The 27,526-nt window shown below is 45.6% G+C and overlaps 1 protein-coding gene across 14 annotated transcripts in view; it reads right to left on the bottom strand.

The window, feature by feature from the left end:
• The window catches only part of phldb2b (pleckstrin homology-like domain, family B, member 2b), a 47,124-nt gene that overhangs the window by 7,229 nt on the left and 12,369 nt on the right, over nt 1-27,526 (bottom strand). The window contains exons 2-15 of one of the 14 annotated variants that reach the window (XM_082965611.1): nt 26,396-26,452; nt 26,012-26,132; nt 24,965-25,147; nt 16,188-16,307; nt 14,098-14,282; nt 12,805-13,998; nt 9,085-9,456; nt 7,692-7,829; nt 7,384-7,521; nt 2,878-3,006; nt 2,288-2,443; nt 2,064-2,174; nt 1,858-1,947; nt 423-617 (exon numbers count right to left, since the gene is read on the bottom strand). In XM_082965611.1, coding sequence (XP_082821737.1) covers nt 423-617; nt 1,858-1,947; nt 2,064-2,174; nt 2,288-2,443; nt 2,878-3,006; nt 7,384-7,521; nt 7,692-7,829; nt 9,085-9,456; nt 12,805-13,998; nt 14,098-14,282; nt 16,188-16,307; nt 24,965-25,147; nt 26,012-26,132; nt 26,396-26,452 — 3,189 coding nt within the window. Of the gene's footprint in view, nt 1-422; nt 618-1,857; nt 1,948-2,063; nt 2,175-2,287; nt 2,444-2,877; nt 3,007-7,383; nt 7,522-7,691; nt 7,830-9,084; nt 9,457-12,804; nt 13,999-14,097; nt 14,283-16,187; nt 16,308-18,652; nt 18,854-19,348; nt 19,409-20,072; nt 20,806-24,964; nt 25,148-26,011; nt 26,133-26,395; nt 26,453-27,526 lie in introns of those variants that run through there. The other 13 variants (XM_045702085.2, XM_082965613.1, XM_082965614.1 and 10 more) reach the window with 13 other exon arrangements.

The following is a 27,526-nucleotide window of genomic DNA, read 5'->3' as shown; positions in this document are numbered from 1 at the left end:
TCAACTGTGGGACCTTATATAGAGAGGTGTGTGCCTTCCAAATCATGTCCAATCAATTGAATTTACCACAGGTGGACTCAAATCAAGTTGTAGAAACATCTCAAGGATGATCAATGGAAACAAGATGCACCTGAGCTCAATTTCGAGTCTCATAGCAAAGGGTCTGAATACTTATGTCAATAAGGTATTTTTGTTTTTTATTTTTAATAAATGTGCAAAAATTCCTACAAATCAGATTTGGCTTTGCCATTATGGGGTATTGAGGAGATTGAGGAGAGAAAAAAAATGATGTATCAATTTTAGAATAAGGCTGTAAAGTCAAAGGATCTGAATACATTCCGAATGCACTGTAAATAGTGTTATCCTCCTCCACACAAACACACCTACTGACCAACAAACACACGTGCCCCTTACACACACACCTCGTCCTCCGCTGGTTTTTGGGCGCTGTCGTCAGTGGGGGGGCTAGGCTCAGAATCAGGGGAGGGATTGGCCAGAACAGGGGCAGGGGCGGGACTAGGGTTCCCCCCCAGCTGGGAGTAAATTTCATTGATCTCACTGACTGTTACATAGCCCTGGAACATACCATGAGGGAAAAGAGGGGAGAGAAGAAGTGGCTAGAGATGAAGTGGACAGAGAGAGGGAGAAACAATGGTGAAAGAGGGAGATTAAAAGTGAGAGATTAAATAAAGAGGGGGGTTGAGAGATAGAGAGAGGGAGAGAGAGGGAGATTCAGCCATGTTAAAACTTTTTGTTAGCTTGGTCAGTTAAACTGCAGCATCAGAGACAGTTATACTGTTATGCATGTTAAACATGTTCCATTAGTTTCACATAGACAATGAATGAAGAGAGAAGGTTAAACATAAACAATATGAACATCTTTAAAGGCCAGTTTGTTACCAGTGCAATGTGTTATTATCACTGTATAAATGGAAGACAAGAGGAGGTGTTTCTAAAACGGCCTGTAAAAAGTGCTACTCAACCTCAAGATTCCTGGATCTACAAGAAACTATCCATCACACAACTCATTCCATAGTTCTCATGTTATCGTTTGACCATAACCTTTTTGATACAAGGGACCAAGATTCTAAGAAACACTAGCTTAAAGTAACTGTCCAGTGAAACTCTCACTTTTTAAATTCTGTTAACTCATACACAAATAATGTTGTTGACTCGTCCTATACTCGCATTTGTGGCCAAAGCATAAATTGGAGAAAAAAACATGTAAAAAAACCCACCTCAAACTTGTATCTCAAACAGACCGTTTAAAAAAACGCTTGCCATTTTGTCATAGAGGATGATGTCATCCTTCTGAGAAGGATGAGCTGGCCAATCAGCAGTCTACTCACATGAGTATTTTTTATGACCGGTATACGCCGGTCATGTTGTTGGGTACGCCCACATCATTCCAAAACAGAAAAGCTGTTTTTTAACATACCTAATTACCATTTCTTGGAAGGTAAACTATTTCACTCATAATTATTTGTCATTAATTATAGGTCATATTTCATAGAAATCTGGAAAGTTACTTTAAATGTCTAAGGATGATGGAAAGAGAGGTGGAGGAAGGGATGAGAGGTAGATGGAGGGAGGACATAGTACCTCAGCGCTCTTTATGGAAAGAGAAGAAAGGAGGGAGGATAGGACCAGCACGTCAGCAGGAAGGATAAGAGAAGACAGAGAGGAAGAGGCGTGGTCACAGGACTGGTCGCTAGGAGATCGACACACGTCAGCCAACGACGCCATATCCTAGGAAACAGGAAAGGAGGAAAGGAGAGGAAAAGAGGAGGAAGACAGTGAGACGAGGGGGACCATGGGTGGGAATGGAGAAGGTTGCTAGGCAATAGTCAAACATACCCCCTTGAGACTGATAGGGCTGAGAGGGAAGCCCCGCCCACCTGTGAGGTCAGCATACTTCCTTTCCACAGAAGCAAGGTTATCTTTCTCCTGCGAGAGAGAGAGAAAGAGAGAGACTTTAATATGCAATTAGAACTGAAATCAATGGACTGTTGCAAAACACACACACACTCACAAACAGACACACACACAGTGTGCGTACATACCCTCTGCAGCATCATCTGCAGGTTGGTCCTCTCCTTCAGGAAGCTGTCCTTCTCTCGCTGAGCCTGCTGGGTAATCTGTCCTGCCTGCTTATTTAGGGCCACCAGCCTCTCCTTGGAATACACACATACAATAGTTTAACAAACACACAGTTTAACACACACACACACACACACACACCACACACACACACACACACACACACACTCTAACACACACACCATACCTTGCGTGTGATGGTGCTCCGTTGGTAGTCAGCTATCTCTCTGAGGAGTTGTTGTGTGTTTTCCTCCTTCTCCTCATCATGACGACTCTCTCTCTCCAGCTGCTGAAACTCCAGGTCCTCAAAACGCTTCGTCTCAGCTTCCAGCACCTCTGAGTTCTGACACACACACACACACACACACACACACACACACACGTTTTTCTCAGATTGTGTTATAACTTTTTTGCTGTCCGCAAGTGTTCAATTACCATTTTCTGCATGAGGGAGAGAGCATTCAGTCACACACGCACAAACACACACACAACCATACCAAGGCATGCTCTCGCCAAACCTGCTGCACAACCATGCTTCCTCTCCTATCAAAAAACAGCTACTATCCCCCATGAGCAGGCTGACTGTGTGGAGCCTTCTGACGGACATGATATGACACATACTAAAACTGACAGACTGGAGGAAAGGTGAAGAGGAAGAGCGACCCTCCTGTAGATAAATGATAGGGGGAAGGAGAAGGAGGGGTGAACAGGTGGGGAAGGTGTGTCACAGGAAGTTGTTTATTTTAGCAGGAAGTGTGTGTGTGTGTGTGTACTGACCCTGGCGAGCTGCTCCTGTAGGGGCTCCTTCATGGCCTCAGGACAGCAGTGGAGCTGGGAGCGCAGCTCACACACACTCTGAGACAGCTGCTCTACCCTAGCCCTCTCAGCCTCCAGCGACACACACGCCTGGCACACACACACAGACGGATGGACGACAAGCATACAAGCACGCTCACACACACACGTGCATATGTACGCAGAGGTACAGTACACACACACACACACACACACACACACACACACACACACACACACACGGAATGACAAGCAGACACAGGACAGAGAGAGAGAGGATGGTAGCGTTAGTGGGAGTTAGGAGGCAGAGTTAGTTACTACAGTGTTACATTGGTCAGGAAAGCAGAATGGAGGACTAGAGAGCAGGGAGGAGGGAAGGACTGACACAGTGGTGGGTTGGGGATGATGAGGGTTATTATGAGACGGAAAGGGGTCTTCAACACAGACCACCAACAGTCCAAGACGTTCAAGCCGACCAGACACAGCATAAACAGGCTGACCGACCAGACACAGGAGAAACAGGCTGACCGACCAGACACAGGAGAAACAGGCTGACCGACCAGGCACAGGAGAAACAGGCTGACCGACCAGACACAGGAGAAACAGGCTGACCGACCAGACACAGGAGAAACAGGCTGACCGACCAGGCACAGGAGAAACAGGCTGACCGACCAGGCACAGGAGAAACAGGCTGACCGACCAGACACAGGAGAAACAGGCTGACCGACCAGGCACAGGAGAAACAGGCTGACCGACCAGGCACAGGAGAAACAGGCTGACCGACCAGGCACAGGAGAAACAGGCTGACCGACCAGGCACAGGAGAAACAGGCTGACCGACCAGACACAGGAGAAACAGGCTGACCGACCAGACACAGGAGAAACAGGCTGACCGACCAGACACAGGAGAAACAGGCTGACCGACCAGACACAGGAGAAACAGGCTGACCGACCAGACACAGGAGAAACAGGCTGACCGACCAGACACAGGAGAAACAGGCTGACCGACCAGACACAGGAGAAACAGGCTGACCGACCAGACACAGGAGAAACAGGCTGACCGACCAGACACAGGAGAAACAGGCTGACCGACCAGGCACAGGAGAAACAGGCTGACCGACCAGACACAGTATGTGTCAAACTAGACAACTTTATTTTTGTCTTTCTCTCAACTGCTCCTTATCCGTCTTCCTCTCATCAGATCTGTAATCACCAAAATGTGTAAGGGGAAGTCTCTCCCTGTCTCATTCTATCGCTCTCTCTCTCTCTCCATGGTATGTGGTTCCTCTCTCATGTATCTGCCAGCTGTAGGGTTAATGGAACTCTCCGGAAGCAGTCCTGAACACGACCCAGAGGAGAAGAGGGTGCCAACACACACACACACACACACACACACTTCCTCCTATCTATCCAACCCCACTTCATTCTCCTGTCATCGATCTTTTAGTAGAACCTCACTATACCCCCCGTGTGTGAGAGGCTAGGGTAGTGACCACTATACCCCCCGTGTGTGAGAGGCTAGGGTAGTGACCACTATACCCCCCCATGTGTGAGAGGCTGGGGTAGTGACCACTATACTCCCCCATGTGTGAGAGGCTGGGGTAGTGACCACTATACCCCCCCGTGTGTGAGAGGCTAGGGTAGTGACCACAATACCCCCCCGTGTGTGAGAGGCTAGGGTAGTGACCACAACACCCCCCCGTGTGTGAGAGGCTAGGGTAGTGGCCACTATACCCCCCGTGTGTGAGAGGCTAGGGTAGTGACCACTATACCCCCCCCCCCCCCCCCCGTGTGTGAGAGGCTAGGGTAGTAACCACTATACCCCCCCCCCCCCCCGTGTGTGAGAGGCTAGGGTAGTGACCACAATACCCCCCCGTGTGTGAGAGGCTAGGGTAGTGACCACAACACCCCCCCGTGTGTGAGAGGCTAGGGTAGTGGCCACTATACCCCCCGTGTGTGAGAGGCTAGGGTAGTGACCACTATACCCCCCCCCCCCCCCCCCCGTGTGTGAGAGGCTAGGGTAGTGACCACTATACCCCCCGTGTGTGAGAGGCTAGGGTAGTGACCACTATACCCCCCCCCCCCCCCGTGTGTGAGAGGCTAGGGTAGTGACCACTATACCCCCCGTGTGTGAGAGGCTAGGGTAGTGACCACTATACCCCCCCGTGTGTGAGAGGCTAGGGTAGTGACCACTATACCCCCCCCCCCCCCGTGTGTGAGAGGCTAGGGTAGTGACCACTATACCCCCCCCCCCCGTGTGTGAGAGGCTAGGGTAGTGACCACTATACCCCCCCCCCCCCGTGTGTGAGAGGCTAGGGTAGTGACCACTATACCCCCCCGTGTGTGAGAGGCTAGGGTAGTGACCACTATACCCCCCAGTGTGTGAGAGGCTAGGGTAGTGACCACTATACCCCCCCGTGTGTGAGAGGCTAGGGTAGTGACCACTATACCCCCCCGTGTGTGAGAGGCTAGGGTAGTGACCACTATACCCCCCAGTGTGTGAGAGGCTAGGGTAGTGACCACTATACCCCCCCCCCCCCCCCTGTGTGTGAGAGGCTAGGGTAGTAACCACTATACCCTGTTGTGTATTAACAGCTGTATATTTGGACCGGAGACTGCATGACAGGGATTTACACATACCAAGTCAGCTAGTCACATGTCAATCAATGTATCGCTGGGTGTGGCTCGAGAATACATACTGCAGCATGCTCATTACATACAGTGCCTTGCGAAAGTATTCGGCCCCCTTGAACTTTTCGACCTTTTGCCACATTTCAGGCTTCAAACATAAAGATATAAAACTGTAATTTTTTGTGAAGAATCAACAACAAGTGGGACACAATTATGAAGTGGAACGAAATTTAGTGGATATTTCAAACTTTTTTAACAAATAAAAAACTGAAAAATTGGCCGTGCAAAATTATTCAGCCCCCTTAAGTTAATACTTTGTAGCGCCACCTTTTGCTGCGATTACAGCTGTAAGTCGCTTGGGGTATGTCTCTATCAGTTTTGCACATCGAGAGACTGAAATTTTTGCCCATTCCTCCTTGCAAAACAGCTCGAGCTCAGTGAGGTTGGATGGAGAGCGTTTGTGAACAGCAGTTTTCAGTTCTTTCCACAGATTCTCGATTGGATTCAGGTCTGGACTTTGACTTGGCCATTCTAACACCTGGATATGTTTATTTGTGAACCATTCCATTGTAGATTTTGCTTTATGCTTTGGATCATTGTCTTGTTGGAAGACAAATCTCCGTCCCAGTCTCAGGTCTTTTGCAGACTCCATCAGGTTTTCTTCCAGAATGGTCCTGTATTTGGCTCCATCCATCTTCCCATCAATTTTAACCATCTTCCCTGCCCCTGCTGAAGAAAAGCAGGCCCAAACCATGATGCTGCCACCACCATGTTTGACAGTGGGGATAGGGTGTTCAGGGTGATGAGCTGTGTTGCTTTTACGCCAAACATAACGTTTTGCATTGTTGCCAAAAAGTTCGATTTTGGTTTCATCTGACCAGAGCACCTTCTTCCACATGTTTGGTGTGTCTCCCAGGTGGCTAGTGGCAAACTTTAAACGACAATTTTTATGGATATCTTTAAGAAATGGCTTTCTTCTTGCCACTCTTCCATAAAGGCCAGATTTGTGCAGTATACGACTGATTGTTGTCCTATGGACAGAGTCTCCCACCTCAGCTGTAGATCTCTGCAGTTCATCCAGAGTGATCATGGGCCTCTTGGTTGCATCTCTGATCAGTCTTCTCCTTGTATGAGCTGAAAGTTTAGAGGGACGGCCGGGTCTTCGTAGATTTGCAGTGGTCTGATACTCCTTCCATTTCAATATTATTGCTTGCACAGTGCTCCTTGGGATGTTTAAAGCTTGGGAAATCTTTTTGTATCCAAATCCGGCTTTAAACTTCTCTACAACAGTATCTCGGACCTGCCTGGTGTGTTCCTTGTTCTTCATGATGCTCTCTGCGCTTTAAACGGACCTCTGAGACTATCACAGAGCAGGTGCATTTATACCGAGACTTGATTACACACAGGTGGATTCTATTTATCATCATTAGTCATTTAGGTCAACATTGGATCATTCAGAGATCCTCACTGAACTTCTGGAGAGAGTTTGCTGCACTGAAAGTAAAGGGGCTGAATAATTTTGCACGCCCAATTTTTCAGTTTTTTATTTGTTAAAAAAGTTTGAAATATCCAATAAATTTCGTTCCACTTCATGATTGTGTCCCACTTGTTGTTGATTCTTCACAAAAAATTACAGTTTTATATCTTTATGTTTGAAGCCTCAAATGTGGCAAAAGGTCGAAAAGTTCAAGGGGGCCGAATACTTTCGCAAGGCACTGTACGCACACAGTGCTTATGACACCACAAATTCATAGAAACTCCATATAGCAGTACACACACAGACACACACTCTTTCTCTCTCCCTCCCTCATGTTGCGTTGACCCCAGTTGCCCCAGTGTTATCACACAGTGGTATTACCGGAGTCTTCTGGTTCTGTGCCTGTTGTTCCATGTCAGACATCTTGGTGTTGAGTGTCTCCAGAGCATCTCTCTCCTGCTGCAAGGCTGCTAGCTCCGCCTGCTGCTCTGCCTCCACCAGGGCCCGCTCCACCTCCACCTGGATGGAGAGAAAGAGGGAGTGAGTCTATCCATCTCTACCTCTATTACCTCCTTCTTCCTCCCTACATCTCTCTCCCCAATTTTTACTTCCCTCCATCCCTCTCTCTACCACATCCTTCTCCCTCCATCTCCCTCCCTGCCTTCCTCCCTCTCCCTCCATCCTTCTACCTCTCTGAGAGACTCGTCCATCTGGTTGTCCAGTTCTTTGATCTTCTGTTCTAGCTCCTCCATGTTGTTCAGCACCTGGATCCTTTCCTCCTCCACACGGGTCACTTCCTGCCTCCGCTGGCCCTCCTCCACCAGCGCCTAAAGATGACGTCACACTCTCACAATGGAATCTATGCTATGTTCTTTATTCACTGGTCCTGGAGAGCTACAGGGAGTGAATACGTTTGTTTCCAGCCAAGAACTAACAAACCTGATTCCGTTTATCTAGCTCTTGATGATTAGTTGAATCATGTGTGTTAGTGCAGGGCTGGAACAAAAGCTACAGGTTGTCCTGAATGAGGGGTGAAAAACACTACAGTTCATAGAAAAGTTCTAGGTATTAACATGATCGCTAAATCCAACCAATTAAGCTATCTGTAGAGTACCTTTCTGTTCTTCAATTACTCACCAGAAACTATGCAGCTGTTCATACGGACCACACACACACACACACACACACACACACACACACACACACACACACACACACACACACACACACACACACACACACACACACACACACACACACACACACACACACACACACACACACACACACACACACACACACACACACACACCCTTAGGTTGCTATCCTTAGCACTCTCTAATCTAATAACCAGACTGTAAATATCTCATGTGTGTGTGTGTGACCTCTCACAGCAACCAATTTTTACAGTATCCAGCACCTCCGGGTTCTCACAGTAAAATAGAAGACTAATTCACAACAACAAACAACCCTGACCTCTAAAACAATAGGTTGCTGTGGAGGTCTAAGAAGAAAATACATTTTTGAGAGTAGGGAAAATAAAAATACAGTATGTGGACCTTAAATGGTAAGGTAAGTCAGATTCCAGAGGAGTTTCCACATCAGAACTAAGGAATGTACAAGGAGGGGTTGAGCCGTGACCATGGCTAGTGTGTGTTTTCTTCTGTTTACAGTGAGAGGGGAGCTCTCTTTCTCTCTACCACTCTCCTCTCTCTCCTTTAACTCTCATTTAGTCATGAGAAGCTACATTAAGCTGCATAAAGCTTCATAGGCTGTTATTAAGCTTGATTAGGCCTGTGTAAGGATTGCCTGACCAGAGGTCTCATTAACAGGTTGCCAGGTGATAAACACTCTGCCTCCTGTCAATCATTTAACAAGGCTTAATTAAGCTTTACTCAGTGGAAGGACAGCAGTAGCACCTTATGTATCTCTGTGTGTGTGTGTGTGTGTGTGTGTGTATGTGAGAGAGAGGCAGGGAGGTTGGCTGAAAGAAGTACAGGAGAAAGGGAACAAGAGATCAAATATAAATGGGAGAAAGAGAGAGATTAAGAAAGTAAAAGCGAGAAAGTGAAAAACTCTCACCCGATTGGTCCTCGGCAGGCGCGCGGTGGGCGAGGTGGTGGAGCTTCGTAGGCTGATGGCCGGCGATTCCGCCCTGTTGTCACGGTGGCCGCTGCTCCGTCGCTGTCGGACTGGACGCTCCTCGTCGTTACCATAGTAACCGTTCTCCGAGCCGCTACCAGCCCCATTTCCGTTAACGGTTGAGTCGGAGAAGACGGATTCTGACTCATCATCGTCAGAGACCTGGAGTTTCTCTAGTTCCCGGTTGATCTTCTGAAGGTCGGCTAGACCAGCACCGGTATCGACACTGGAACCAACACCCCTCTCCCTGTCCTGCTCCGATCGACCCAGCTCTGAACACAGAGACAGAATGGTTTCCAGCCGCTGGCGTTCCTACAACACAGCACACACAGTTAAAAGCCCACAAAAATACGTACATACAGAGTTACACACACAGACACACTTAGATATATATGTACAGAGACACACACACACGGATTTTTATCTATATCCAACAGAGCCAAATACACAGATATTACCTGTGGAAGCATGGCTGCCATTAGGAGCATTTCTCCTCACAGATCTCCATAGGGCAAACAGAATTTTCTCATAGCCCTTATATTTCTCTCATAGAGAATAACGACAGCCCACAGTAACACAAACTAAACCTATAGCTAACTAACTACTAGCGCTGTGCTACTGAACTAGCTATAGAAATTCACTAAGACAGTGGGCTGCTATCTGCAATGCACTGCTGCAGGTGAGAGAAATTAGAAACCACATCGCCCCGAGAACTGAGTGACTGCTAGCAGATATAGTGAGAGAGAGAGGGGGGGGGGGGGAGAGAGGAGAGAGAGCATTCATGTGTGTGTGTGTGTGTGTGTGTGTGTGTGTGTGTGTGTGTGTGTGTGTGTGTCTGTATGTGTGAGAGAGAAGAGGCAGCAGAAGGCTTTCTTGCAAATGTTATTGGCTCGGAGTCAGACTCTCCAACCGGAAAAGCCCAACGTACTACATACGACATTGGAAATAAATCCCAAACACACACACACACATCTACACACACACACAAACATAGGCCAATAATAACAACAGTCAGTCAACAAGTAGCAGAGTAAAGCAATATTCTGTCAATTTGACACCTGACTCAGTACTAATGGAGACAAACCGCTGTAAACCTACTACACAAAAGGAGGTGAAGGAGTACAGTTAATAACAACTGGCTCTGGGTGTAACCTGATCTGATCACAAACAGCCCTGGCACCCACAGGAGAGGATATACTGATATAGAAATGCAATCCTTCCTCTTCTCTCACCATCCCTCTCTCCCGATCAACACCCTCTCACTCTTTCTCCCCCGTCTTGCTCTCCCTCCTTCTCCTATCCCCATTCACAATCTCCCCCTCTGCCCTCCTCCATTTTCTCTCTCTCCCTTCCCTGTCTCTACCCACCACTATCAATTCAATTTCAATTCCATTTAAGGGCTTTATTGGCATGGGAAATAGATAAACAAAAGTGAAATAAACAGTAAATGTTGACAGGAAACATTACACTCACAAAAGTTTGTCATCAAATAGTTACAGGGGTACACGCAAAGCCGAATAAATATTTTATTGTTTTTGTAACTTTTCTTCTTCAATTTTTTTTTCTTTTGTAACACTGTTTCACGACACATCAGTGACATGGCAGGAGACGTTTTGTAACAATTACTGCTTCGCATACAAGCCAGTGAACTATATGCATTACAGCTGGATGAGTCAACAGACGTGGCGGGCCTGGCACAGCTCCTGGTATATGTCCGCTACGTTTACGGGTGGTCAATTAAGGAAGACATCCTCTTCTGCAAACCACTGGAATCCAGGACAACATGAGAGGATATTATTAAAGTACTGGACAGCTTTGTGACATCAAATGGACTTTGGTGGTCAAGATGTGTTGGTATCTGTACTGATGGCGCAAAAGCCATGACAGGGAGACATAGTGGAGTGGTAACGCACGTGAGAACAAGAGAGCCTCATCAAAATTGCAACAAGCGGTTCTGTGAAAATGTTATTTAATCAGAAGCCACTGCCAGATTTCTGGATAGAGCTGCGCTCAGAGTTTCATGCCTTGGCAAATCACTCTGTTAAGACATTGATGCCCTTTGCAACCACGTACCTATGTGAGAGTGGATTCTCGGCCTTCACTAGCATGAAAACTAAATACAGGCACAGACCATGTGTGGAACATGATTTAAGACTGGGACTCTCTCCAATACAACCCAACATTGCAGAGTTATGTGCATCCTTTCAAGCACACCCTTCTCATTAACCTGTGGTTAATGAGTAATTCACAATTTTTGATGAACAAATAAGGTTTTATAGGGAAGATGGCTAAATAAAGAGCAAAATCATTGATTATTATTATTATTATTATTATTATTATATTACTAGTTGTGCCCTGGTCCTATAAGAGCTCTTTGTCACTTCCCACGAGCCGGGTTGTGACAAACACTCACACTCATTCTTATATTTAATAAATGTATCGTATAGTGTGTGTGGCAGGCTTACAATGATGGCAAAAAACAACATTTGAGAGTGCGCTGACCCTGGTGCTAGAGGGGGTACAGCTGGAGGTTGAATGTTTGAAGGGGTACGGGACTATAAAAAGTTTGGGAACCACTGCTCTAGGGCAACGGTGTCTAGATGGAATTTGTATTTGTGGTCCTGGCAACTGGGCCTTTTTTGGAACACCATTATTTTTTGTTTTACTGAGATCTCCCTCTCTCCCTCACCCAGCATAGGAGCGAGCAGCTGTTGGAAGAAAGATTCCCAATAGTGAAATCAGGGACAGAATAGTAGTGACGTTCTCCTGTCTCGCCTCTAGAGGGCAGAGTAGATCCACAGTTAGCATACAGAGGAGAAGCATCTCAATAGTCTACAATAGTGAAGACAAAGGAGAGGAGACTAGGAGAAGAAGCTATTTTAGACTATTGAGATAAAGCCTAATTCTGTTGAGTGATTGGTGCATAGATGTGTGTTTCTGACATGTTTGTATGTTCTCCCGTGAAGGCAGCCTTTACATCGCTGGGGAAAATACTTTGAGGAATGATCCTCTGGGAATATTCAGCCCACTTCAAAAGGCGTTCACGTTGCCCAACACTTGTATGAAAGCCACCGGCCGTAGTTGTGGCTGCACATCTTTGTTTTGGACTTAGCCCTGTTTACTTTGTGTGTGTGTGTGTGTGTGTGTGTGTGTGTGTGTGTGTGTGTGTGTGTGTGTGTGTGTGTGTGTGTGTCAGAAAAAGAGAGAGTGTGTATCCACCTGCCCTATATTTCTGCTCTCCTAATACAATCTGGTTCTAGCCCACATCTGACAGTTCTGTTATGGGTTCCTAACGATCCAAACCAACCCAACTGTGCTGAACTGCAGATGGCCCCACTTACGGAACCACACACACACACACACACACACAAAACCACAGCGGGCCCAAAAAAGCCAGTGTTTTCCTCTAAACCGGACCCAACCCAGCGGAGGAGTAAGAATAGCTAAGCATGTTAACATAGGCTAGCAGCCAGAGGCAGTACTTCCCTGAGGGAACATATGTTTGTGTGCGTATATTCATCTGTGTGTATATGCCCCAACAGTGCAGCTCCCGAAGAGTGTGTTTAGGAGGTCGAGAGGTCAGAGGGAAGATATCTGATTCCACCTCATAACTTTGCTATTTCATTCAGATCTTTTAAAAATGACACACACACTACTCACCAGTCTCTCCACCTCCTGTTCTCGTAGTCTCTCATCTCGCTGGCGATGATGGTAGTCAGTCAGTTCTTCCTTCCCACTCAGGGAGCTGATACTACCACTCCTCGCCCTGAACCCTCCCGGTGGGGTCACCCCCACCCCCAGCCCCACCCCTCCCTTTCCAAAGGACTGTCTTCTCTCCCCCAGACCAAACCCTGGTTCAAGCCCACCCTTCCCAAAGGACTGTCTCCGTTCCCCTAACCCTAGACCAGGCTCCAGACTGCCACCCCTGTGCTCCCTCTCCCCGAAAAAAAGCTCTGGTCCAGGGGAGACTCCGCAGTTGGCTGGCCACTCTGGCTCCTGGAGGCTGGATGTGGAGCTGGTGGAGGTGAGGCTGAGTTTCTTGGCCACGCGGGGACTGGAGGAGCCCCCTGATCGGAACGGGACAGTCACGTCTGGAGGGGCCTGGGTGGCAGACTTTGGGGAGGAGAGGGAGATGGATACCACCCCCTCACCTTGGTTCCCCTTGTGGTTCATGTTTTGGGCCTGGCTGTAGTTAAAGTTAGTGGTTTGGTTATGGTTGTAGTTACTGATTGTGGTGTGGTTTTGGCTATTGTTGTGAGAAGAGTTGCGTAGAGGTTCAGAGCGCCGCGAGGTTGGGGGGAGGGTAGAGAGCACCAAGGCTCCACTATCATGGGAACGTGACGACGATGACGGGCAGAGGCGGGGCAGAGAGAGGCTGTGACTTCCCATCATGCCGCCTATCGATCCTGCAGAGTACTTCCTGGTTCGGTTGCTAGGTGTCGGCTCATGGTTGCCGTGACTTCGGCGTCCCAGGCGTGGGCTGGAGGGCACGCTGGCTGCTCCACTGGTTGGAGAGAGGGATGAGCGTGGAGGAGGAGAGGAGAGGCTCTCACCACCGGCCACTGAGTTAGAGGAACCTCCCCCATTCCACATCGACAACAGGGGGGAGGAGTTTGGGTTTAGTTGGCGTCGCCCGTCGCCAGGGGAGGCCAGCAGGCTGTCCTGTGATTGATAGGATTGGTTCCGGGTTATGGAGGGTCGGGAGGAAGGGGGGTCAGAGCGCCGAGAGGGGGAGGGAGGGGCGGCGGCTTTGACGGAGAGGGGCGGGCGATCAGAGCCATAGAAACGCCTAGCCTGCTCTTGATAGGCTGACGACATCGAGGTGGGTGAGGTCACAGGCGTGGTGGGTGGAGACTGGGAGAGAGGGGAAAAGACATTAGAAGTGTCATACCATGTCCATCTAGTGCATGCCTCAGTTCTGCTGGGGTTCATTGAGAGCTACAGCTGTCATACCTGTGTCATACTGAAGTAGGAGGGGCTAGAGTCCCCATTGGCTCTCAGGCTGGTCTCCAGGGCGATCTTCTTTCGTTGTAAGGTGTCCATCAAATCACGGAGCTCTGAGGCAGAACGCATCCCTCTTGCACTGCCGGCCCCTCCCACCACCCCATGGCTGTAGTCACTACTGAACTTCAGATAGTCTGGGGAGGGAGGGAGAGAGAGGAGTTCAACTTTAAGTTGTATTAGTTGCATGTACAGGATACACATGGTATACACCATCCAACGAAATGCTTATTTGCAGGTTCCTTCTTGACAATGCAACAGTAGATACAGGAGAGGAGAAAGCAGAAAAGAATACACATAAGACATGTTATTTGAAAGTGTCTTATCTTCACCACTAAGTGAACAGTGTCCATCATCTGTTTCGTCTGTTGAAGCCTATAGGTCTGAGGGTGTTCTTATTATTCGGAGAATATCTCTGTGTAATCGTGCGTCAACGTGTGCCTTCTTCTGTGTGGTTTTGGTCTGAGAGTAAAGGAGAAAGTTATATGGTGGTCGTACCTGCAGCTAAGTCTATTCATAGCTGGACTTGGCAGGACACTCATAACCCAAACAGCAGAGAGCTGCCAGTAAACTGCCTATAACACCGAGGGCCCAAGAGCCAACACACACAGACAGAGAAAAACTCAGTTACACGCTCCCACCTATTCTCAGGTTTAAAACTAACACGCACGGTAGTTCAGGTCTCTAAAAGTAGCAGAGCAACCCACTTCCTGGGGGAAATAGAAAGCCTCTCAGTGGTCAGGAATTTCTTCAATCCCCTCTTGAAAATCCAATGGAGAGGAAACCTAGTCATTTTACTCATCAATGAGCTAAACAAAAAGCAGACAAGGAGGTTAGCCATTTCACCCTGAGTAATGGGACCCCTCTTTACACACCGTCAAGACAGTAACACACACGACCTCCAAAACACACATAGAATCACTAAACTTAGACGGACATGTGTGCCTTGCGTGTACACATGTCCGAAGTGTGTTTACCTAGAGGTGTGTGTATACACGTACTAAATGTGGGCATGACAGTATGTATACTGTGCATGTCCCGTGTGTGCACACATGAGAGTGTGTGTAGGTAAGATTGTGTGAGCGAGGGGTCCTGGTGTGTAAAGGTTTAACCTCAGCCTTGTAAGGAGGGGGATAAATGGGGCAGAAAGCAGAAGACATCTGGTCTCGAGACGCTGTCAGAAACACAAACACAATCACACTAGACTCCATTAATAGACAGATTTTCCTTTAAGGTCTGGTTAATATCAGCTCACTCTGATCTTTATAAAACTATTAACACTAAAAAAGGTCCATGGCTCCTCCCTATACAATTGAGTTGAGAGAGTGTGTGTGTGTGTGTGTGTGTGTGTGTGTGTGTGTGTGTGTGTGTGACCCCTATACAGATGTATATTTGTGTGTGTACATTCCTGCTGTCTAGCTGCCGAGACAGTGAGCGAGCAGCGATGATATATACGCAGACACACACACCATGTTCAAATGCAGAGATCAATCACTACGGTTACAGCGGAACACAGCTGCATCACCACGACGACAGCTATTGCCAGATGTGAAAAACATTCCACCCGTCTTGAGAAGTGTGTTTTAGGTGTGTGTGTGTGTGTGTGTGTGTGTGTGTTTCTAACCCTGTGACTTGTCAAAGACCCTCTGCCTCAGCAAAAGCATATCTATGAAGATATCCACATACACATTAAGGACCTAAGAATGCTTTAGTTTACATTTTTGTCATTTGGCAGATACTAAGTCTCCTCTATACAGAAGGACTTACAGTTAGTTCAGTCATCTTAAGATAGCTGGGTGAGACAACCACATATCAGAGTCAAAACAAGTACATTTTTCCTCAATAAAGTAGTTACACATGAGCGCGTCTCTATCACACACACCTGTAACTGTACCCTAACAGTGGGAGAGAGGAAGTGATATGAGAACTGTGGGACTAGGGGCTGATATGGGATCTATAGAGGGGGAACAAAGGAGAAGAGAGGACTGGGGTCAAGGGAGGTCAGAGGTGAAAGAGGGTAGGGCCGAGTGTGTGTGTGCTACCTGTGCTGTAGGCCAGAGGAGAGACAGGGCTCTTCTGGGGCAGCATGCTCTTCATACGGCTGGCCTCTTCTGGATGGTTGAAGCGGAAGAAGTAGGATTTACCCAGACACAGAGAGTAACCTGGAGAGAAAACAAAGTCAGATAAACACACACTAAATGAGAGACAGAAGAAGAATAAATAATTCAACACAGTACATGTGTTAGACCTCTAGGTTCTCTGTATAACTATCCATCTGCACCACACTCACACACACAGTCTGGGCCATTCCAGACCACAGTGTTTGGCCATCAATTAGGATCACAGAGTCAGGTATTAAACAAGACATCAGGGTCACAACCTCATATAACTCTCTCCCCCTCTCTCTCACACCCACACACACAGCAGTCATCCACAGCTGTCCAAATACCTCACAGAAAGAGGGAGAGATAAAGAACGAGGGGGGGGGGGGGCCTTATCACTCTCTTTATTTCTCTCTTGAATGCAGTGGTAAGAAGATCCCTGAGTGAAGGTCAGAAAAAGAACACCATCTTGGACATCTCTCTGCCAGCCTCAAACTGACCCTTCCACATGATCCCGATAAACAATTCAGCCACTTATCTCTGTATTAAACAATGCTGATTCGTGTAGGATTGAGATATTATCTCTGTTTTAAACCATGCTGACGCTTGTAGGTTTGATGTTTCAGTTTCAGGGATCCCTCCCAAGCAGCTTAAATATGGAGAAAAACAATGTCAAAATGACAGAACTGTTCCATCCATCTGTCTGATACCAAAGATACCTACACTCGGACAGATACCAGAGAGTAAACCAAACCGGGGAGAGGAAAGAGAGAGCGAGCGAAAGGAAAAATATAGCATGGAAAAAATGTCTGGGCTAATTTTCTCTCTCACTCTCCTCTCTGTCCCAAAACCCCAATGTTAGGAGAGGGTAATAGGGATGACGTAACTCCCTTAGAGGGCTCAGAGTCTGATCTGGTGTGTGTGTGTGTGTGGTTTTAACATGTAGCTGATGTGTGCAACTAATGTGTGAGTAATGTGTGTGTGTCTGGCCGTGTAAAGAAATATATCTGACATGCTTCCCTCATCCTGAAAAACTGCAAGTGTGTGTATTTGTTTTTAGCTGAGGGTACTTTACTGGGCTCGCTGTAGTATTTCTAGAGAATAAGCCAAGCCAAGGAAAAGATCTAAGACCAAAACTTCTCATACCACACTGCTGAGTGTGACTTATTACCCACACACACTTACCACAGGAAATAGTACTCAAGACATACATGTGAAATTCTGGTTTTGACCTTTTCCTTTCAATTGAGAATGTTTTCACACAGGACTGTTTAGTCTATGCAGCTGGACTAGGCACTACACAGTAAACAAAGTAGGATAGGACACATTGTGATGATTTGGCCCGTATCTTCACACACAAAGACTACAACATGCATCCCAAAGGTGTCCATGCATGCGACTTAATCAAAAATAAATAAACAAATATGTTGTATTGTCACATACACCGGATAGGTGTGGAAGAACTTGACTGGCCTGCACAGAGCCCTGACCTCAATCCCATCGGACACCTTTGGGATGAATTGGAACGCTGACTGCGAGTCAGGCCTAATCGCCCAACATCAGAGCCCGACCTCACTAATGCTCTGAATGGAAGCAAGTCCCCGCAGCAATGTTCCAACATATTTTTTTTCTCTCCTTTAACGAGGAAAGTCAGTTAAAAAGAAATTCTTATTTTCAATGACCTAGTGGAAAGCCTTCCCAGAAGAGTGGAGGCTGTTGTAGCAGCAAAGGGGGGGAACCAACTCCATATTAATGCCCATGATGTTGGAATGAGATGTTCGACGAGCAGGTGTCCACATACTTTTGGTCAGGTAGTGTAGAATCATAGGAAAACAACACTGTATATGCCATGTGTGACCATGGTTGTGTATAAAGACTGTTTACAGTCTCTGTTTAATCACTCACAGTACCATATGGTGTTTAGCATGACAGCAAACAGAGGAAAGGAGAGAGCGAGAGAACATCTGTGTGTGTGTGTGTGTAACAGCAGTCTTTCTTCATAAACTCAAATTCCTTGACTCAACAGTCTGCCAGTTTTATAGGACTGTTGCCCTTATTTGTTCATTACACTACATTCTAATTTCCTTTCTCCCAAAAACAACAAATAACAACCCCTCCAAACAACAAACACACACCAATCTTGTTTTTTACAGATATCCCCAGCTACAAAGATAACCTCACACACTTTGATCTCAGAGATGCCAGTGAAGAAGACATCTGGTACCAATTTCTTCTGGTTAATCTAAATTAACCTAACACAGAACCACAATGTTATGGGAGGGAAACCAGTCTATATTTAGGAATAAGAGAGTGTCTATCTAATTGCCAAATGTGGACCATTAGGTTAGAATATTAAACAATTAGACATTTATTCCACAGACTATATGTCACCCTGCCTCTCTTACATGGAGGCTGCTGGAGGGGGAGAGGAGGTGAGGTAATGACCCCTATAACTACCAAATACCATGTGTGGGACACTGGCCATGAGCACACTGACTGACACAAAAAAACAATCTTCCAATCTAGGTCATTGGATTTGGGGGGGGCTCAATCTTCTGGTCTGCTGCTTGGATGTGTTGAGTGGATCACAGCGGTTTTGCAGGGCCCTAAAAAAAAAAAAAAAAAACACTGCAAAAGTCAATGCATCATTCCTTCCTCAGTGTGATCACTGACACGATTAGTGTCCCTTTGAATAATAGGCCTACTATAGGCTGAAGTAGAATAGGAGGAAGAAAGAAAGTAAGGGAGGGAGGATGCATTTGAACAGGGGACGCAGCTGGTATACATGAGTAGCGTTGTCATGTCACCTGACAGATGCTGCCGCTTTCAATTACATGTCCTCTCTCCTTTATGAAACAAATAAAAGTAATGAGGCTAATCTTGACATCTTAAATCAAAGGCACTCTCTCAATAACCGAGTCCCAGGAAGGCAGATACAGATTTCCTTTGGCGTCACTTCAGTTCTACTTTCTATGACCGCAGGCTGTTTTTTCTTGTCAAGTGAAAACCAATCACGTCGTTGTCTGTCTGTGAACTACAACCCCTGAGGTGCGCGCGCTAATACCATTCTTCACAAAGGTGATGCGTACGGTTCCGCTTACCTTGTTGACGTCAAGGTAGCCTTTTCAAATTTGATCGTAGGTCATGAAGTTAATTTCCCCCTGCAAACGTGGACAATATAAAAGACTATCTTGAAAGCATTTAAGCAGGAGGTTCTTATCTCAATTATACAATTTATGGTTGCAACAGTAAGCGTGACGCAAATGGTTTCCTGTTGCCTACCCTTGCTATATTCCTAAAACATTTAGCCTAATCAAGAGCAGCTGACAAACAAAAATTCGCCTAACAATAAAAAGAGCTGTATCATAAAAATTAAAGTACGCTTCCTTCAAGGGGCAAGTTGCTTCATCTATTTTGGGAGTTCTGAATTAAACTCTAGAAAAATTTAACTTATTCTTAGTTTAGTTCAGCATCAGAACCCAAAATATAAGCTTGTTTCACTCCAATGTTTGTAAACGAAACAAATGTAAACAAACACTATATAGCCTCAACATGGTTAAAACTATACTTTTGATATCATGGATAGTCAGACCTTGCATCCATAGCTCGGTCTATGAATTTGAGATTGGTTGCATTTCTCCAGCCCTATCCCTCATCTTTTTACCAAAAAAAAGGGCTGGGCCCCCGCTGTGTTCTTGTTTCAACTGATTATTGCCGCTTTCTAGTCACAAAAGGCTACAAAACCAAATTGATGTACACATGCACGCGCACTCACAGGGGTCTTCCAAGTCAGGGAATTTCTGAAATTAGGCTATCTTTACTAACCTTTTTACTGAGTCCCATTCAGTGAATACAACTGCAGTATTTTCGGTTCTTTCTCTATGTCTGAACAATTACCATCGCGTTCTTATCCTCCTTCAGCCCAGTCCAAAGTTCCAGAAATGACTCGGGACTTCGGGGTACAACAGATTTCCATCCAGATGGGGTTGAGGTAAGGAGCGCACCAACTCTCCAAAAAAGGGGTTGGTGACGTCTGCTTGACGCGAATAGACTGGGGTAAAAAGCAATACCGTCCCCTAAGAAAGTTTACGAGCTCTGGATGAGATCAAAAGCAGCCTCTTGTAAAACCCAAAACGAATGTATTTGATTAAAAATGCATTTCATTTCAGCTAAAATAGCCTCGGACCCCGTTCTCTGTTGGTTGGAACACAGCGGTTTAAAAGCCAGAGGTATTTGGTTCCGCCCCCTTACTCTATTTCTTTGTCTACCTAGCCTACTTTTCCCTTCTCTGTGGAAACACCTTGAGAGGAATGTTACTATAGCCAACCTCACATCTATAGAGCTCAACAGCTAAGAGGGAGAAAATAACAACTCAAACTTAAATAGATGTGATTTCTATCAAAGCCATATTTTCCCAAATTCAGCCTAAATGTTTAATTAGATAACAACTTTGATCTGATGCATAGAAGAACAGCTTCAGAAAACTACTCAATATAGAATGGGAAGGAAAGAGAGACAGTGGACTAGAAAATAAGTGAGAGCCTTGGATAGAAGGGAATGAGGTAGAGAACTGTGATGGAGAGAGGGAGAGAGAGAGAGAGAGAGACTGCATGGTATAGGGCGGAGAGAAAAGGGGAAAAACATCCACTCTGATACTTTCAGAGTGATTCCTCACGAAACCAGGACAAAAAAAGACCATGATTTTTGGGATTTTCACGAAATTTAACTCCGGAACATTGATATGCCCGTGTAGAGTATATAGGCTATTATGTTCACGAATATATAGACAAATTTGACTAATCAAAATGTGTATATTTGTTATATTCATGTTTTTATTTTTCAATATTCATAAATTAATGTAAGACATTTTTTATTGAAATCAAAATACTACCCATATTACAGAACAAGTGGTGACACTTCATATGACAATTTCTGCTTAGTAGCACCTATAGATAAACCATTACAGTCTCTTAAAATACCACCCTGCTTACCACTGCTGGCTTGCTTCTGAAGCTAAGCAGGGTTGGTCCTGGATGGGAGACCAGATGCTGCTGGAAGTGGTGTTGGAGGGTCAGTAGGAGGCACACTTTCCTCTGGTCAAAACAAATATATCCCAGGGCAGTGATTGGGGACATTGCCCTGTGCAGGGTGCTGTCTTTTGGATGGGATGTTAAACGGGTAACCTGACTCTCTGTGGTCACTAAAAATCCCATGGCACTTATCGTAAGAGTAGGGGTGTTAACTCTGGTGTCCTGGCTAAATTCTCAATTTGTCCCTCATACCATCATTGTCACCTAATCATCCCCGGCTTACAATTGGCCCATTCATCCACTCTCCTCTCCCCTGTAACTATTCCCCGGGTTGCTGCTGTAAATGAGAACGTGTTCTCACTCAACTTACCTGGTACAATAAGGGTTCAATTTTAAAAAAGGAGGCCTGGGTAAGGCCAAAATTCCATAAATATCCCACATTTGATCAATTATTTCTCAATTATGCTTTTAGAAACAAATGTCAAATATATGTAAACAATCCTTCCTCCAAAGGGACATTCTATGGGTTAAATTTAGTCAAATTCACCAAAATCATGGTCATTTTTTGGTCCCGGTTTCGTGAGGAATCACTCTGCTCCTGGCAGACACATGTTTAGGGATAGTGTTTCTGTGTGTGTGTGTGTGTGTGTGTGTGTGTGTGTGTGTGTCTGGTGCCTCCACATCATCATATTGATATGAGTCAGCGGTATGGTTTGTAATCTCTGTTATTGGCAATACTCTGCAAACACAATATGTATTTCCAACAAAACACTCCAGTTACATCACTTTGTGTGTGTGTGTGTGTGTGTGTGTGTGTGTGTGTGTGTGTGTGTGTGTGTGTGTGTGTGTGTGTGTGTGTGTGTGTGTGTGTGTGTGTGTGTGTGTGTCTGTGTGTGTGTGTGTGTGTGTGTGTGGCTGTCTGTAGCCTGAGAGATTATCCTAGAGGATGTTTCCATTTCACGCTCTCTTTCTCTAAAACCCACAAGGTTCTCTCGCTCTCTGTTCCTTCTTCTCTGTCCTTACCATGAACTCTCCCATTCTCTCTACCTCTTGCCCTCTGCCCTGGCCTTTTTGTCTTCTTATCATCCCTCTCTTTTCACACTAACATGTTTTTCCGCCTTTTCTTTGTATCTGAAAGGTATTGCGGGTGTTGTGCCGAAAATCTCCCCCCTGTATTTTATTCTGTTATATTCCAGTAGATTCTTACTACAAAATATACGTGCGTTGACTGTGATCTTGGTAAGTGTGGCTTGTCTGTTTAATGAACAAAATAATGAACTATTGATTTCATTCATTTGGATGTAAAATGATTAAACTCAAAATATGCCATTCTGTTGTTTTGGACCTGCCTAAACAAATTCATAATGAATTCTTGTTTGATGGTGTATATTCAATGGATTTATTCAAATAGACGTCCACCCACATCTGCACATGGGCACTGGAGGTATAAAAGGCATATTTTTTTATTTAACCTTTATATGCAGGCAAGAATGTGGTAAAAATGGGCCTGTTTGAAAGGGGGGTCATGTAAACATTGACCTTTTTTTTTTTACAGGCAAAATACCGTAATTCCTATGTGAGCGCAGTATAGAGACAACGCCTTGGCCTCCAGGACGTATACATACCAAGATGTTGTCAATATTTGAGTCAGCTAGCCACAGTGAGAAAACAAACAGGTCAGTCAATATTTAACTGACAGTGGTCAGACCAGACCACGACAGAGAGCTGGGGAAGAGGTGTGGAAAGAGAGAGGGGGATTAATGGGGATAGAGGGAGGGGGGAAAAGTGAGAGAATGTAAAAATAGAGGAATGTGTTTGCGTTCTTGTTTACACCTTCCAAAAACCCAAAGAAGGAAAAAGAGAAAGGAATGTTGGGTAATGAATGGGAAGGGAAAGAATGAAAAGGAGGATGGATCAAGGATTTAAAGATGAGAAATCAGAGAAGTGAGAGTGAAAAGGACTAAAAGAGAGAGAGAGAAAGAAATGTCTAAAGAGAGACTGAAAAGGAGAAGGAGAGAGAGAGCGAAAGAGAGGAATGGAAAAGGACGAGTATGTTCTCTGCAGTTGGAAGTTGTGAGTCATTGCATTGTAAACAACAGGAGCTATCCATTCCAAACCAAGGATAATTAAACTAAAAGGCTAATGGCTCAACCACACACAAACACCACACACACAGCTTCACAACACCATGAAGAACCCGGGTCATAAACTTTACTCACACGATTCATACACATATACACTGAGTGTACAAAACATTAGGAACACCTACTCTTTCCGTCACATATACTGACCAGTTGAAATCTATGATCCCTTATTGAGGTCAGTTGTTAAATCCACTTCAATCAGTGTAGCCTTGAGACAATTGAGACATAGATTGTGTATGTGTGCCATTCAGAGGATGAAGGGGCAAGACAAAATATTTAAGTGCCTTTGAACAGGGTATGGTAGTAGGTGCCGGGCACACCGGTTTGAGTGTGTCAAGAACTGCAACGCTGCTATTTTTCATGCCTTCATGGTTTTCCAGTGCGTATCAAGAATGGTCCACCACCCAAAGGACATCCAGCCAACTTGACACAACTGTGGGAAGCATTGGAGTCAACATGGTCCAGCATCCCTGTAGAGTCCATGCCCCGACGAATAGAGGCTGTTCTGAGGGCAAAAGTGGGTGCAACTCAATAGTAGGAAGGTGTTCCTAATGTTTGTATACTCAGTGTATACAGGAGGGCAAAAGCTAACCACACGCGCACACACACACACACACACACACACACACACACACACACACACACACACACACACACACACCACACACACACACACACACACACACTCATAGGCTGAAAATATTTAGCATGGGCTCTTAGAACCTCAAAAAGTTCTACAGCTGCACCATTGAGAGCATCTTGACTGGCTGAATCACAGCTTAGTATGGCAACTGCTTGGCATCCAACCGCAAGGTGCTACTGAGGTTGTGCGTACGGCCCAGTACATCACTGGGGCCGAGCTCCCTGCCATCCATGACCTCTATACCAGGTGGTGTCAAAGGAAGGACCTACAAATTGTCAGACTTCAGCCACCCAAGTTATAGACTGTTCTCTCTGCTATCGCACACCAAGCGGTACTGATGCACCAAGTCTGGAACCAACAGGACCCTGATGAGCTTCTACCACCATAAGACTCCTAAATAGTTTGTCTCGGTAGCTAGGTAACTATTTAACTATTTGCATTGACCCTTTTGGTACTAACTTTTTGACTCATCACATACGCTGCTGTTACTGTCTATAATCTATCCTGCTGCCTAGTCACTTTATCCCTTCCTATATGTACATATCTATCTCAATTACCTCATACCCCTGCACATCGACTCAGTACTGGTACCCCTTGTATGTTATCTATGTTATCATTACTCATTGTGTATCTACAGTATTATTAGGTGTTTACTTTTCTATTATTTCTCTATATTCTTTCTCTCTACATTGTTGAGAAGGGCCTGTAAGTAAGTAAGTGAGCATTTCACTGTTAGTCCACACCTGTTGTTTACGAAGCGTGTGACGAATAACGTTTGATTTGATTTGTAACCAATGCAGGCAAGGCAAACAACACTGCATTTAAACAAGTACTACCGGTAGGTGGCGACAAAGTGTGTTTGTTTGCGGTCCTGTGTGTGCATTGCTCTGTATATCTCACCTTGTGTGAGCGGGACGGGTGATGTCACAGGGACGCCATCCAGGGAGCAGAGGTTACCACAAGGGTCGAGGATGATGACCCCTGACGTGTTGATGATTATGCAGTGTTCCGCCTCGATGCCTACACCCTGGATGGTGATGTCTTGGGGTACCGCCGCGTCCTCACGCCCGATACGGGTCACTCCTGGAAAAATTTATGTTATGTCATTGTGGGGGAAAGTTCAGTTGACTTTAGATCAGCATTTTTTGGGGTGAGTGTTGCATTGTTAGGCTAGAGAGTTATATAGTCAGCTAAGCTTAGCACATCTGTTTAAGAGAGTGTTTAAGTCTCCCTACCAGTCAGTCTGATTCTGTGTGTAGATTTCTGTTATCTCTGCTACCATCTACACCCTGTTGGCTTGTTAGCAAGATATCTGTCTGGAATACTGATGAACCAGAGACACCTGTGGTGTCAACTACTGAAAGGTCTATAAATACACTGTAATTATGTCATTATACAGTAAAAATACTGTGACTGTGTGCATGTGTGCTTGCATGTATGTGTGTGCACTTGTTACAGTGTGTGTGTGATTGCATTTGCGTGCATGCGTGTGTGTGTGTGTCTTTAGTGTTCCCTGAGGGGGGAAGTCAGCTTGGCTCCCTGTCCTGGCTCTATTGTGACCTGATTTCCTCCCAGAGTATCACACACCCCCCCCCCCCCCATCTCCCTTTCTCTCTCTCGCCATTTCTCCCTCTCTCTCGCCCAAACTCTCTTTCTCTCTCCCCCCATTTCTCCCTCTCTCTCGCCCAAACTCTCTTTCTCTCTCTCCATCTCCCCATATCTCTTTATCACCCCTCTCTCTCTCCCTCTCCCACATCTCTCTCTCCCCTTCTCCCTTTCTCTCTCTTCCCCTCTCTCCCTTTCTCTCTCTCCCTCACACCCCCTCTCCCCAGTAGCAGTCACCATGGTTACAGGGGGTTCTCGGGAAACAGATGAAAGGGACATGGCATGTATGGCCTAATCAAGTGTGTGTGTGTTTGTGTGTGTGTGTGTGTGTGTGTGTGTTACCTTCTTTAAGGGGCAGTAGGGTGATAGCCACACTCAGTCTCCCACTGCCCAGGCTGACCAGATGTGGTGTGGCTGTTTGGACCTTCAGACATTTCCCTGTGTCTCTCAGGTCCAAGGGAGACTGGGGAGAAACATCCACACATTTCATATACAGTCAAATAGTTCTTAATATTACATCTTAAAAGTATGCTTCTTTTCATGAACAACCAATTTGTATTTTAAAGTAAGGAAAAATCGAGCATGTAAACTCTAACAACTTATTTTGAAAATAAACTGAAAGCAGCTTTCTATAGTGCTGCTGGTCCAAACTATAAAGATCTTACTGTAGCAACTATTCTACTACCAGTACATTGTGATGTAGCTGAGTGAGGTATCTATTGTCACCTGTGGCTCGTCTGGACTCATCTGGTCTGACTCTGGCTGACAGAGTGTCTCTGGGTCCTACAGGAGAGAAAGGAGAGTGAGGTTAGACTCAGTCAAACACACATATACTGTAAAGACACAGAGAGGCCCAGAAAACTAAACACACACACCCCAACAGCTGTAAAACCCGGGAACCCGTGTGAGAAGCGGGAATGCCCACAGCCAGCTGATTGCATATTTAGAACAAACACAGAAACGTAAACACATGCACGCACAAAGAAAAGTGTTGATAGGGGACAGAATGCGTTCAGACCATCAAATAATTGGCATATATATTACTCTTATAGAATTTCCATGTGGGCCGAGGATATTGGAAATGTAATCAAAGCCTATTGGATGATAACTTGTTTTTAACTAGGACAGAAGAATTTATAAATGACTTTTTAGGACATAGTGAAGACATCAAAACTATGAAATAACACATATGGAATCATGTAGTAACCAAAAAAGTATCAATCAAATCAAAATATATTTTATATTTGAGAATCTTCAAATTAGCCACCCTTTGCCTTGATGACAGCTTTGCACACTCTTGGCATTCTCTCAAACAGCTTCATGAGGTAGTCACCTGGAATGCATTTCAATTAACAGGTATGCCTTGTTAAAAGTTAATTTGTGGAATTTCTTTCATTCTTGATGCGTTTGAGACAATCAATTGTGTTGTGACAAGGTAGGGGTGGTGTACAGAAGATATCCCTATTTGGTAAAAGACCAAGTCCATATTATGGCAAGAACAGCTCAAATAAGCAAAGAGAAACAACAGTCCATCATTACCTTAAGACATGGCTGTTTATTTACCACCACAGACAGATGCTGGCACTAAGACCGCACTCAGTCAGCTGTATAAGGAAATAAGCAAACAGGAAACCACTCACCCAGAGGCGGCGCTCCTAGTGGCCGGAGACTTTAATGCAGGGAAACTTAAATCAGTTCCACCAAATTTCTATCAACATGTTATATGTGCAACCAGAGGGAAATCACCTAGATCACCTGTACTCCACACACAGAGACGCGTACAAAGCTCTCCCTCGCCCTCCACTTGGTAAATCTGACCACAACTCTATCGTCCTTATTCCTGCTTACAAGCAAAAT

The sequence above is a fragment of the Salmo salar genome, chromosome 19 (genome assembly GCF_965601325.2).
Source record: "Salmo salar chromosome 19, fSalSal1, whole genome shotgun sequence".
Lineage (NCBI taxonomy): Eukaryota > Metazoa > Chordata > Actinopteri > Salmoniformes > Salmonidae > Salmo > Salmo salar.
This window is presented reverse-complemented; position numbering and strand designations above follow the sequence as displayed.